Raw genomic sequence first — 12,249 nt, 5'->3', positions numbered from 1 at the left:
GTGATGTACAGCTGACCTAACACACCTATCTCAACCGTATTTATGGGTGCTCAGTATCATCACAGCCATGCAATGTAGAGTGGCTCCTTCTCTTTAAGGATGCAATTTAACATAATGATAATGAAGGAAGACATTCTATTTTATTCAATATATTGAATATTTAATGGGTGAACCAAGTTTTCAAGTGCTTAATTGAAATGAGTTCACTGGTCCATTTTTCCCCCAGACTCGCTTTGCCTCCCTCTATATTTTGGTCCTGGGACAGAATCCTGAGCACTCTGCTGAAGACACATCCATTTCCTGAGTGAGCATTTCAAAGGCACCATCCAGAATGACCTGATTGTTCAGGTCAAAAATCCAAATGTAAGCAAGCAGCCCATGAAGATGCCAGTAATTGCACCAGGGCCAGCTCCTGGCATACTTGCCAACCCTGTCCTCACTCTGACTCTTTCTGAATTAATGCTACAATCATTTGCATTTTGACTCTATGAGCTGTTGGAGGACCTGACAACTCACATAAATTATGATATGGCCTTACCCTTACATATGAAGTGACTTCAACATCAAAACACTGTCACCTACATGGCTGCTTGGAGGGCTTTGCTGGGAGTGTAGCTAACAGATCTTCAGGCAAATGGACAGTAAACAATTAACAGTTGTCCCTCAGCTACCTGGCAAAGGAAGCAGGCACCAGATAGAAAAATAAACTTTCTATGAAACAGATGAGGAAAGTCATTCTAAGAAAGCTTTTGTAATTTGATTTTTAGTGATAAAATGATGGCTAAATAATTACAGCCATCTGTTTCTGCTTTTCAGATGCTAAGATGAATAAATAAGAAAAAATTAATTAAACGCAGAAGAAAAAAAAATTGTTGTTAAAAAAGGAGGGCAAGGGCAGGTCCCCCTCTCATTGGGTAGGGGTAGAAAATGGACTGAAATGGTTGTATGATTGGAATTAGGTGGATGTAAGATTATCCAAAGCTTTATTCACCCTCTGGTTTTGCTCATGGGTGCAAGCTCATCTTGTGGAAATGATTTACACTGAAATCAGCTTAAGGAAGGGCTTGCTTACATGGGGGATTAATGTGCACTAACGAGGGAATAAATTAACATAGCAGCCTCCCTGTGTTGAACTGCTCTGTGGATTCACAACATAGAAGTTTGAATTGCTGTTCAAAATCTTGTCTATACTGTTACACCTGAAAATTTTAAAGAAAAATACTAAACAATGTTAGGTATGTTAGCTGAGATGGGAGAAATCCAAGCATGCTAGCTAGCAGATAGTATTTGCTAAGTTCCTTATAATTTCACTGATAGCCCGTGTAATCCAGGTAATTTCAGTATGAAGCACCATCTGGTTTGAAATTATGACAAAATTTGGCGCTTAATGAAATATCTTGTACGTAGGAACTGTTGAAGCAGCAAACAGGTCATTGCTGTGCAGAGACTATAGCAGAACTAGTGATCTTCAGATATTTTACAAAAGACAACATATTTAAAATGAAGATTTTTTGGAAAATGTTGTTAATATCTTTGGGCTTTTAAAAAAGCCCCAAACAAAATCAAGACAACAACTTTGCTTGTTCTGGATGACAGTGCTGTGTTCCAATACCACACAGTAGGGTCAGATTAATTTGGCCCTCAGAAAGTCAAGTCAAATCGTGATCACCCACATGTGGAGAAGTTGCTTTCCTTATTAGCCTCTGGGTGACAGTCCTCTTCCACACTTGTTCCAGTCAGTTCACATGCCAGAGCCAGGAGCACTCAAATACACATTTACAGCATGCATTTAATCAAAATGAAAACTGGTTTAGCAAATGGACTTCAATGCATGTGACTTCTATGCAGTCCATCCAAAAGTCTCAAAGAAGAACAGGAACTGCCTGTGTATAACAGGGCAAGGAGCAAAGTCAGGCATCTGCCCCAGACCAGGCAAGTGTTCATGCAGACCGTCATCGTAAATTTTCGGGAAAACCTTGAGAATTTTTTTTCCTACAATAAAGTACGTATCTAGTTGATTCCATTCCAGGAATTGGCTTCTGGGTTTCTGGCCAGTTGAAACAAAACACTGGATTTCAGGACTCATTTGTATCCTTAAGATCTCATGTTTAGCACAGCCTCTGCTTTGGTGAGATGCTTTCTTTCAGGCCCCTAATATCTGTACTTAAACTTCTTGTAAGCAATCTAATGAGGCATGGCTGGGGATGGCAGCAATAAACATTGACCTCCCGCAAAAAACTCCAAAGAGAAAACCATCAAAACCTCATCAAGTTCTCAATACGAGAATAAATCTGATAGATACTTAAAGCAGGCACACTCAGATTTTTACATATCCAGCGTAATGAGTCAGTAAAAGCAATAGATATTAATAATTCAGATGTTTTCTAAATTAATGATATATTAAAATGATAACATAGCAATCAGTAGCAAACAATGAGACTAAAAATAATTTAAGTTTTAATATATGTCTGCTAGTTGCAAAGCTCTCAAAGGGCATATTTTCATCTCTCAGGAGACTGACTAAAAGTAATTTAAAATGTAAAGCCCTTTCTGGAAAGCACAGAGACATTGCTTTCTATGTACATCTTCAGCTACACTGCTGAAATCAGTGATAAAGGACACATTTGTTTATCAGAGCACAAAAGAAAAAAAAAATCCAACCCCAAATATCAGCCCAGCTGAAAAACAAACTTGTGTTCCAGCTTGTGTGCTCTCTGCATGGCTTGGGCAGGGATTGGCAAACATGAGGGATTACCCAATGTTCTACAAATTTTTTTTTTTTATGGAGCATGTCGGCACAGCCCAGCCTTACTTTGTGGGAAAGACCTGGCAAATAATTAGCATTTGGTTTCCTCTCCTGAATCCATGCCACTAGAATGAAACCTTGAGGCAATGGACTTTAATTTTAAGACCTGAAAATTTTAAGCCAAGGTACCAAAGGCATGTTTTCTGAGAACATTTCTGTTCCAGTATTAGTGCACTTGTATAATCCACACAGGTAACATTAATGAGGCCTTCACAACATTTTCTTCTACAGAAATTTTATGTTCTATTTAAATGCATCCAATTCTAGTCTTAAACATAAAAGAACGAAATTCTACCATGGCTTACGAAATTTTGAAAAACAAGCAAATAGAAACCCCCTACCAGAAGCTGCTCACACTCAATTGAGTTGGGGGCTCAGACCATCTTTCCCCTGTCATCTCTCACAGGCTTGCATGCCAGTGCAGACAGTTCCTTAATGTGACCCCTGAGACACTCACCATATTGTCCCCTTGGCCATAAATGACACCAAAACTATCTGATGCTCTGTCCAAATGCACCTCAAATCCCAACCCAAGCTGTACACGCTCGGGCAGGCAGCACACTGAACAAATCTAATCAATGCTGACACTGCATCAAAATTAGCTGGACTATCACAGTTCAGTGCATATTTGTTTGGCCACCAGGGAACAGATGACTGCAAGCACAGTGCAACAACAAAGCAGCCGGCAGAAATCTCAGGACATAAATATATTTTATAGCCTTGGAGCATGTTAGTTAAAAAAACATGGGTGGTCAGAACACGATATGCTGGTTAAGTCCTTCAATATAAGAAATTTAGCAGTCATCATCAGGGAGAAGCTACAGCAAATATTTGTTTTAATCTTATTATGCAGCATATTTTCATACATTATTTTTCTCCTTCTGAGCATCCTGCTGCTAACTGGAGTTCTTTAATAATCACACAAAATTCACCTAAAAAAGAAATCTCATTGTTCTATGCTTGCCACCTGGGGGTGAGAGTGTTTTGACCTCACTTGGCTCTGTTACCCTTGGGGATAACTTGGGCTCTTCACCTGAGCTTATCTCCCTCCACTGCCTCTTTTGAGCTCTTGTATCTCATCCTGCTCTGTTTCATCCCATCCTATCGCAGCATCAACAGACGGTTGTTGTTCCCATTTCATCAGCCACAGATGCCTCATACCAGGCTGCTGCTGCTGCAGCCTGCCCACCGTGCGTCAAAAGCCATTTGATCAGCTGTCACTGCTGACAAGGCAATGCCACAGTACCCATGGTCAGCCTGGAACAATCCCTCTCCCATTTCATCAGCCCCAGCAGCACAAGCTCAACTCCCAAGAGAGGCTCCCGTTACTGGATTTAACAGAAGTACATGGTGAAATATCTGCCTGTCCACAGCTGTTGGCAACACACTGAAATTCTGATCTCTGCCACTGGTTTCTGAGCTCTGTTCTGAGGTTTCAACATGAACTCTGGCTTTTGGACAGCTGAATGTTTATATTTTAATTAAAAAAAATAAAATTTCTTCCTTACTATTGACAGCTGAAAGCACATCCTTCACCAGCCATCTCTGGCCTTATGCACCTTGTCTAGATGTTAGCAGTCTTTTCATTCCACTGTTCAGCTTCTTGGGGAGACCCCCTCAACTGCTACTGGAAGATTTGTGCATGGAAACTGCTCTGAGAAAAGTGCTCTGCAGTTTAAAAAGATCCCATGAAACATTGTGCTTATTTTTAAGGACCGTGGAAAAAAAATCCCATCAGCTGACATTGACTTTTCAAAGGCTGATTACAAAATGAAAGCACATCCCAGTAAATCAGCTAAGGCAAGATGTTAACAACTTTTACTAATCCTGTACGGTGTTTCTAATGCTACTTTTTTAAAATACAAACTGCTAATAATTTTCATCAATGTGGTCATTTGGCTCCTGTTGGATTCTCTGCTCTAGAATTCTTCTATCACCTATGAAGAACTGTGGTGAATGATGAAGGAAATAGAATACTATAATAATAGTAGAATTACACTTCTTTAGCTACATTACAATGAAGCTTTTTTACAATTTTTACTAGCTATTCATAAAGAACTGTAGATTTCCCTCTCTACTTTTTACTATTTGTAAAAAATGCACTTCTTTTTCTGCAGGAAATATTCTTAGCTGAAGGTCTGAAACCAGAGAAATTCTTCACCAACCAGGGTAATTTCTATACTTCAAAAAGAAATTTTGGTCATGGGTGGCATGGGTGAGAGTGGAGGGCAACCCAACTTCTTGATGCCATTTGGTCATTCTATCACGTATATTTGGGAATATGAAAACTGCTAAAAGTAGTCAGATCAGAGCCCCACCATCTCCTGTCTCACACCTGGCAGTCTGGCAACAGATGCTTTTAAGAGGAAGAACATGGGGAATAGAGCAATTGAACACTCTCAATCTGCTAACTTCAAGCACATGTGTGATATTAGTGTAGCATTCAGTTTCTGTTTAGATCAAAGAACTGTCTGATCACTCTAAACTGAGGATTATTCCATATTATTTCTGCTTGTGTCTGTTTAATATTCCTCTATGCATGGAAGGTGGGCTGTGCAGAAGACAGAGCCAGACACTTCACAGAGGTGCACAGGGAATGAACATAAAGAATGTCAAAATGTTGAAGTGAGCTGTGCTTGGAGCAGGTGGTAGGACTGGACAACCACCCTTCCAACATAAAACATTCCATTAGGCCAGCACTAAACCTTCAAAACTCACAGTTAATACATAAGGGTTAAAGACATAAGTGAAATACGATTTCAATTACTTGAGGACATGTATTCTGTCTCAGTAAATTGAAAATCTTCCTACCTACCTTCTGTTACTTTCACAGGAAACTGGGGACATGAAGAGCCAAGTGAACCTAAATGCTGTTTTACACCAGAGACTTTAGATACCTTCAATTGATAATCTCTGCAGAGACAATATTTCTTGTATGGGGAGGGTGCAGTTAAGTGCTCCACTTCATTTGCAACTCTTTTTGCTACCATGCCTTTAAATTCCACATTAAAAGAATGATTTCCAGAGGTCTTAGGCACTTCACACCTATTGATTTCACTGCTGGCAAAATATCTACTGCTTTCCTGAGGTGCTGAAAATAGTCCCTGGTGTTTATCTGCACTGTTAGGTGCCTAAGCATCACAAAAATCCACCTTTAAGGTGTTTTATGATTCATTTTAGAGAATCTAACTGGATCACTGATACAATCTTAAGTCCAATGGCCTAGTGCATTTTAGTCTGACAAATTCCCACTAGACACTCAGCATAAAGCACATAGCCACCACAGGTAATGGAGATAATCAAGATGACTAGGAAGAGAGAGTAATTACTGGGTGAAATATGTTCAAGGAGACCTATCCCTGCATCAAAAGGCAAATCTTTATTGCCACATGAAACCTTCTGGCAGCAGCACAACCACCCTTAACTCTCTAAAACAAGAGTAAAACAAACTCTCATCCAGGAAGGAGGTCATTGCTTTTCAAGTCCTATGGAGGTTGAAGAACTTACACATTTCTTGTGGATTTAGCATTGCTAAAGGAAGAGAGACCAATGTCTCCAAATGAACAAGTGAAACTGGCCGCTCCATTTACAATTAGAAATCTACCGTAGCACTGAAGACATTTCAAAGATTGAAGCAACACTTGCAAACTAATACAAAACTGAAATATGAGCATAGAGATAAATTACAGCAATCAAGACTTTCAGATTTCTAAAGCATTAAACTAACAAAGGATAAATTGGCACATTTGGTGGAAATAGGTGTGTATAGTATAAGTAATGTCTGTATCTCTTAGAAATTATCTCATGGCAGAGCTTATCCTGGGAGAAGAAACAATATCTTACACAAAAGCAAGCAACTTTGGTTTGGAGAAGCATCAAGACAATTTTGATACAACAGTGAAGGAAGTTTCATCCTTTTCCTCTGTACTGCGCTGTGTAACCCACTGAAAACAGGGATGATGCAGTTATTTTAATGTAGTCCCTTGTTTTAATTCCACAGTCCACTTTTCAAGACTCTACAAAAACTAACAAAAATTTTAGCGCATCTACGTTAGGAAATATTTTCCTCTCACCCTCATGATAATCTCTAGATATGGGATCAATTTGAATAATCTCATACATTGCCTCTGCAACATCAGCTTGGAATCAGGATGAAGTACCAGAACAGAAAATTTCAGTACAAGGCAGCTTCGTTTTCTGATTTAAGAAGAAAAGTACCATTTACAGAAAAGAACATTTATGTTAAAAAGCATATTAAAAACTTTGTTATAAAGCATACAAAAAAGCCAGCAAAGTAATATGCACAAGAGAATCTCAAAAAACAAACAGAAGTCTAACAAAGCACTGTGTCTGCCTCAAGTCACGTCCATACTAGATTTGAGTTCACACTGCACCTTCCTTTGTCCACCCAACTCTGGAAAAGCATCACAATAAAGAGCATCTCTCAATGGAAAAACAGCTAAAGGAACAATTTGCCCACGACAGCTGTGGGGGTAAGAGAGATATTCAAGTTTTCTCCAGGAGTAAAAGCCCACTGAACACAAATAGTTACTATTAGTTGTGAAATTGCATTGAACTTCAGCAAAATTTTGTTGCTATTAGTTTTGTGGTATCAAACAATGAGCTAATGACAGAGTGCAAAGCAATTCAACATCCACAAATACCAAGTAATTCTAATACAAATGGGTTATTTAAGTTTTTTGAAGCATTACCCAGGACATCATCAGACTGCTACCTCCTTTGCTGTGAAGGAGGGATGGCAAACACTGCAGATGCAGCCCTCTAGCATTTGAGCCATGCTGCCTTCCCTCACGAGCTGCTTGAGGAGTAACTGACTGGCACTTACCTACAGCAGTGCCACTGGAGCTTTCCAAAGTGCCAGCATTGATCCACTAAGAGTCTCCCTGGTGCTCCCAAAGTCACCTTCATTTGCTATCACTCAACTGGGCTGCAATGGTCTCTGCAGCACCATGGAGGGTGGGACCTCTTATGACAGCGACTGCGTGGTGACAACAACACCGCACGTTTCTAAGCCATGCTGACCCTTTCATAGTAAAGTCAATTACATCATTTGAGTACTTGCACAAGTTCCAGTACAGAAATTTTAGCAAAAGATATCATATATATAAGAAATTATGCATATTTTTCTTTCTCAAAAGAAAGAAAATGCAAGTAATATATTGAGCGCTACATTATTGGTTGCAGAAAGTTTGATAAAAGTACTCTGTCCTTTTTTTAATTGAAACCCAAACAAATTTCCTTCTCACTTGAGATCAAGGTCTTTTTTAGGCATTGCTAACTTTGCAAAGCACAAAGCAAGCTCTTTCCTGTTGCTTTAGGAGGTTTAGATTAACTGGAGGTGTTTAAATGTTGCCCTTTATATCATGCAGCCAGCAAGGGCTTGGTTTCACCTACTCACTCATTTCACTGGCAGCACAGCTGTGCTGATGGCAGTCAGTCCAGAGGGATCAGCAAAAATTACAACAGTCCATCTCCCTGTTTCTTGGGCATTCTGCTTAGGGTATGTTTAAACTTTGCAAATGCTGTCAAATGAAGCTGCTGATACCATCATCCCGTGTGGCTGGGCTGTTGTCAGCAGGATCAGCTGCTAACTCGCAGCTCAGCCCTCACTGTAACAGGCTGGCCCAGGCACATTGGGTGATCCAGCTGCACAGCAGCCCCAGGCTGCATCCTTGAACCATGCCCTGCATTCTGCATGTGCCCCATCACATGTTCAGGCACTGACTGCCATCTGTACCAGGCATTTCTGACTGCTGACTTATTTACCTGCTAAGCTCACCTTCAAGTCCCAGTGCCCACCAAATCTGAGCAATATCTTTTTATTTAAACCTTTCCTAGGGTGGCTGTCCTCATCACAGAATTTAGAAAGACTGTCTAGCAGCCTGCAACCAATTTATGCAAGTCAGCCTGGTGCTTCCTCTCAGCTGCATTATGAGTAGCTACTTAAATTTCCTTGCACCTATACACTAAGATTTCCTGCTTTTCAGGACTGAGAGAGTTTGACTTATTGCAGCTGCAATGTCTTGCAACTCCATGCTTCTATTAAGTTTGAATAACTTTGAAAATCTCTTGGGTACATTGATACCAAAGAAGCTGAATCATCTCATGCAGCAACCATGCTTTGTCATGCCCTGGGGTTTAGGACTGTGACCAGCCACGATTAACCACCTGCAACAATATTCAGACACACGTCTCTACCCTTGGTCCTGTTTGTGCACTGAATTCTGCTTCCCAATTGCTTGGCCAGGGCCTGCTGGACTAAGCAGATCATCTTCAGCAGCCACCCTCTCTTTCCAGGCTGGCACCTGAGAGCATTGGAAACACAGGACATCCTAAGGGAGGATAATTTGCAACCTCTCAAGGTAGCCAAACAAAGTCAACCAAATTTAGATCCCTTGATCAACTTACTTAGTTGCATATACACATGATTTTGCACAGCTAAGTTTGTGGCAAGAGAAAGCAATACAGGATGTGAATTAGTTGAAAATTTGGTAAGTATATAATGACAGGGAACAAAACTTGGATTTCCTCAGAAACTTTAGAGAAAATTTAACAGCAAAAAGGGTCACTGCAGTAAAGAAGGGATTAAAAAGACCAACTGAAAATTAAGACCTTTGGCAGTGCCAGAACACAATATTGGTAAATAATCTGGAGTTATGAGTTATATAATCAAATTCCTTTTCACTTACCACTTATTTATTACTTTAAATGACTCTGTAAAAAGCTTGCTCCAACTTTTTGTCTCACTTATTCCAGGACCTGTTGCAATGAAACAAAATCCACAGCTTCCCTCCCAGCTGCAGTTTTTCCCACAGCATTCCTTTTCTCTTCCACTCTTCAGACTAGAAACAAATATTCTTCATAGACTTCTTTGAATGCCAGGGCTGGGCTGGCTAATAAAACTAAGTCCACACAAGTTAGCAAAGATTTAGCAGTGAATCTTCTGTACTAAAATCTCTACAAAATATTGTAGTGGTATAAGGTCAGGGTATACTGGGATAGGGCTGTATGAGGACAGAGCTACACAAATTCTTTATATTTAGCTTGCTGACTTATCTCGGTCTTCTGCCTCAAATCATCATAACTAATTTTTAATGCACAACAAAATCCTCTTTTCATTATGAATGTGTTCAAATAATCCTAGCTTAATGTATAAACTATTGAGAAGCCTTTCTACAGCACTTCATTTAGGTCACTTTACATTCTATAAATATGTTCCACAAAAGGATAACAGCTCTGAAATCTGCTTTAGGAGTTCATTTATATTTCCTTTCTCATAAAAATGTTCCTGCTATTAAGGATCAGATCCAATAAGGTTTACTCAGTCAGCTCTTGATGATGCAACAAATACCATCGTAAGCAACCTCCTGCTACACCAACCCCTTGCACAACCACTTCTCCCATCAGCCAAGACTACAAATCAGTCCTAAAAAGCTAAACAGCACAAACAGATAAACATATACACACAAAAAATAAACATCAAAATTCACATTAAAACAACTTCAGTGAGATTTTCCTATTAAAGAAGAAGCAATCCATTTAAATTATTCCTTAGAAAACGAAGCAGAAGAGAAATGCCCCGTTCCCTCCTCCCTGCCCAGCTCCCACTTCCTGCAGCCTTCCTCCTGGCACGTACTTTTCGGGTTCAGCCGAAAGCATTTCCCGCCCCTCCGCACATCTGCTCTGTGCAGGGCTGCCGAGCTGCGACTCATCCTGAGGAGCGCTGGAAATCCCAGGCTTTAAAAAGCCTCTCGCAAGCCCCTCCTGGGCTGCCAGGCTGCCAGCTCCGGCAGCGATCGAAGCACAGCATCGCCCCCAGCAAGCCACACGACCCGTCAGTCACCCTCACTGGCCACACCACCGCTGCTCCAAGTGCAAAAAGATGACTTGAAACAAACAAATAAACAAACCCTATCCATGCCCAAATACCTCACAATTTAAAAAATAATACATATATATATATATATATATATATATACATATATATATATAAACATACATATATAGATACATATCACATACACACATACATATATGTGTGTGTGTATATATGTATGTATCTATATATTTTTAAAAAGGATGGGCACCCAGAGGAGCTCGTTTCCAGGGCAGCCCAGCTGGCTGTCCCTGCCCAGCCCATCCTGGCAGCACTGGAGCCCCTGTGGTGCCACCACTGAGCCTGGGCACCCTTTGAGAGTCAGTCCTTGAGGCTGTGCCTGCTGCCCTGCAGTCCTGAGCAGGCAGCTTGGGATGGAGGGCACTGCCTGGGATTTCTCTTGTGCCTACTCATGCCCCTGGCCTCTTATGGTTATGCTGGAAGGAGCCTGGCTTTGCCTTCCCTGGAACCCCCCTTTAGGGGGCTGGAAACAGAAGCTGGGCATCCTCCACCACCCCCCTTCTCCCAGCCTCTACTGGCTGGCCAAACCTGGCTCCAGCTTTCCCTTTGCACACCCTGTGCTCCATCCCCACGGCCCATGAGCCCCCTTGGCCAGGTTAGGGTGGCTCTGCCCTGCTGCACAAGTGAGCAGCAACATGCCTAAGCCATAGCTGGGTTTCTTGCAGGGCTGTCAAGAGACAAGGTATGAAACAGAACCACTTCCCAGCAATTCAGCCTGCAGTTACCAAAACTTCATTTGCAGAATTATGCCTTAACATTCAAGCATTTCCTGTCACAGAGGTGCTTGAATAGCCACAGAAAGTTTACTGAGCAGCAGTGAATGGGTCACAGGAATTTCTTACCTCACATGAACTTGTTGGTGTCATGGTGGTAAAGCTGAGCATCTCAGAAGCACTGGAACATGATGGAAAGAGCAAGGATCTGACATCAGGTATGCTCTTTGAGAACCCCTCTCTTGCACTCTGGCCAGAAAGACATCAGAAAAGTAGTTAGATTTCTATCCCTATATCATTTTTATTTTCAATGTATTAATATTTTCCACATACTTGGTTTCAGTGTTCCCCTTTTAAAAGGGGAATGGAAAGGATGAGTGAGAATGAGTTTTGTCTGAAAAAGAAAAGATCCAAAGTAGTAGACAAAGGATGTAGAAACTACAATTTAAGCAAAGTTCAAGAAACTTACATGCCCCCTCCATTTAGGGCATGACAATGGTCACAGCTCCTCAGGAGAATCTTAAAACTACTTCTGCCCACAGATTAACCCTTTTAACTGATGATTTTAAAGATAGTAGAAACTGAAGTACAGATATAAAACTTACAAGAATGGTGAACATATACCACATGGATAATCTGCAAATGCTGGAGAACACTGCTGAAATCCCTAGACTGGAGGCCTAGATTTCAAAACAAAGTTTACTTTGGCATTTAATAGCCCAAAGACAAGATGAATATGTTAGACTACAATGGACAGTCAGCCAGAAAAAAAACCCCAAACAGATTGGGTGAAAACACAGTATAGTGTTATG

General features: G+C 40.8%; 1 protein-coding gene across 1 annotated transcript in view; it reads right to left on the bottom strand.

The window, feature by feature from the left end:
* Positions 1-11,667, bottom strand: part of LOC136555936 (melanopsin-like) — a 34,332-nt gene extending 22,665 nt beyond the window's left edge. The window contains exon 1 of the mRNA XM_066548977.1: positions 11,567-11,667. Coding sequence (XP_066405074.1) covers positions 11,567-11,608 — 42 coding nt within the window. The 5' untranslated portion in view covers positions 11,609-11,667. The remainder of the gene's footprint in view (positions 1-11,566) is intronic.
* Between the last annotated feature and the right edge of the window lie 582 nt (positions 11,668-12,249).

This window comes from Molothrus aeneus, chromosome 4 (genome assembly GCF_037042795.1).
Source record: "Molothrus aeneus isolate 106 chromosome 4, BPBGC_Maene_1.0, whole genome shotgun sequence".
Lineage (NCBI taxonomy): Eukaryota > Metazoa > Chordata > Aves > Passeriformes > Icteridae > Molothrus > Molothrus aeneus.
Note: the sequence above shows the minus strand (reverse complement) of the source record. Positions and strands in the feature narration are given on the sequence as shown.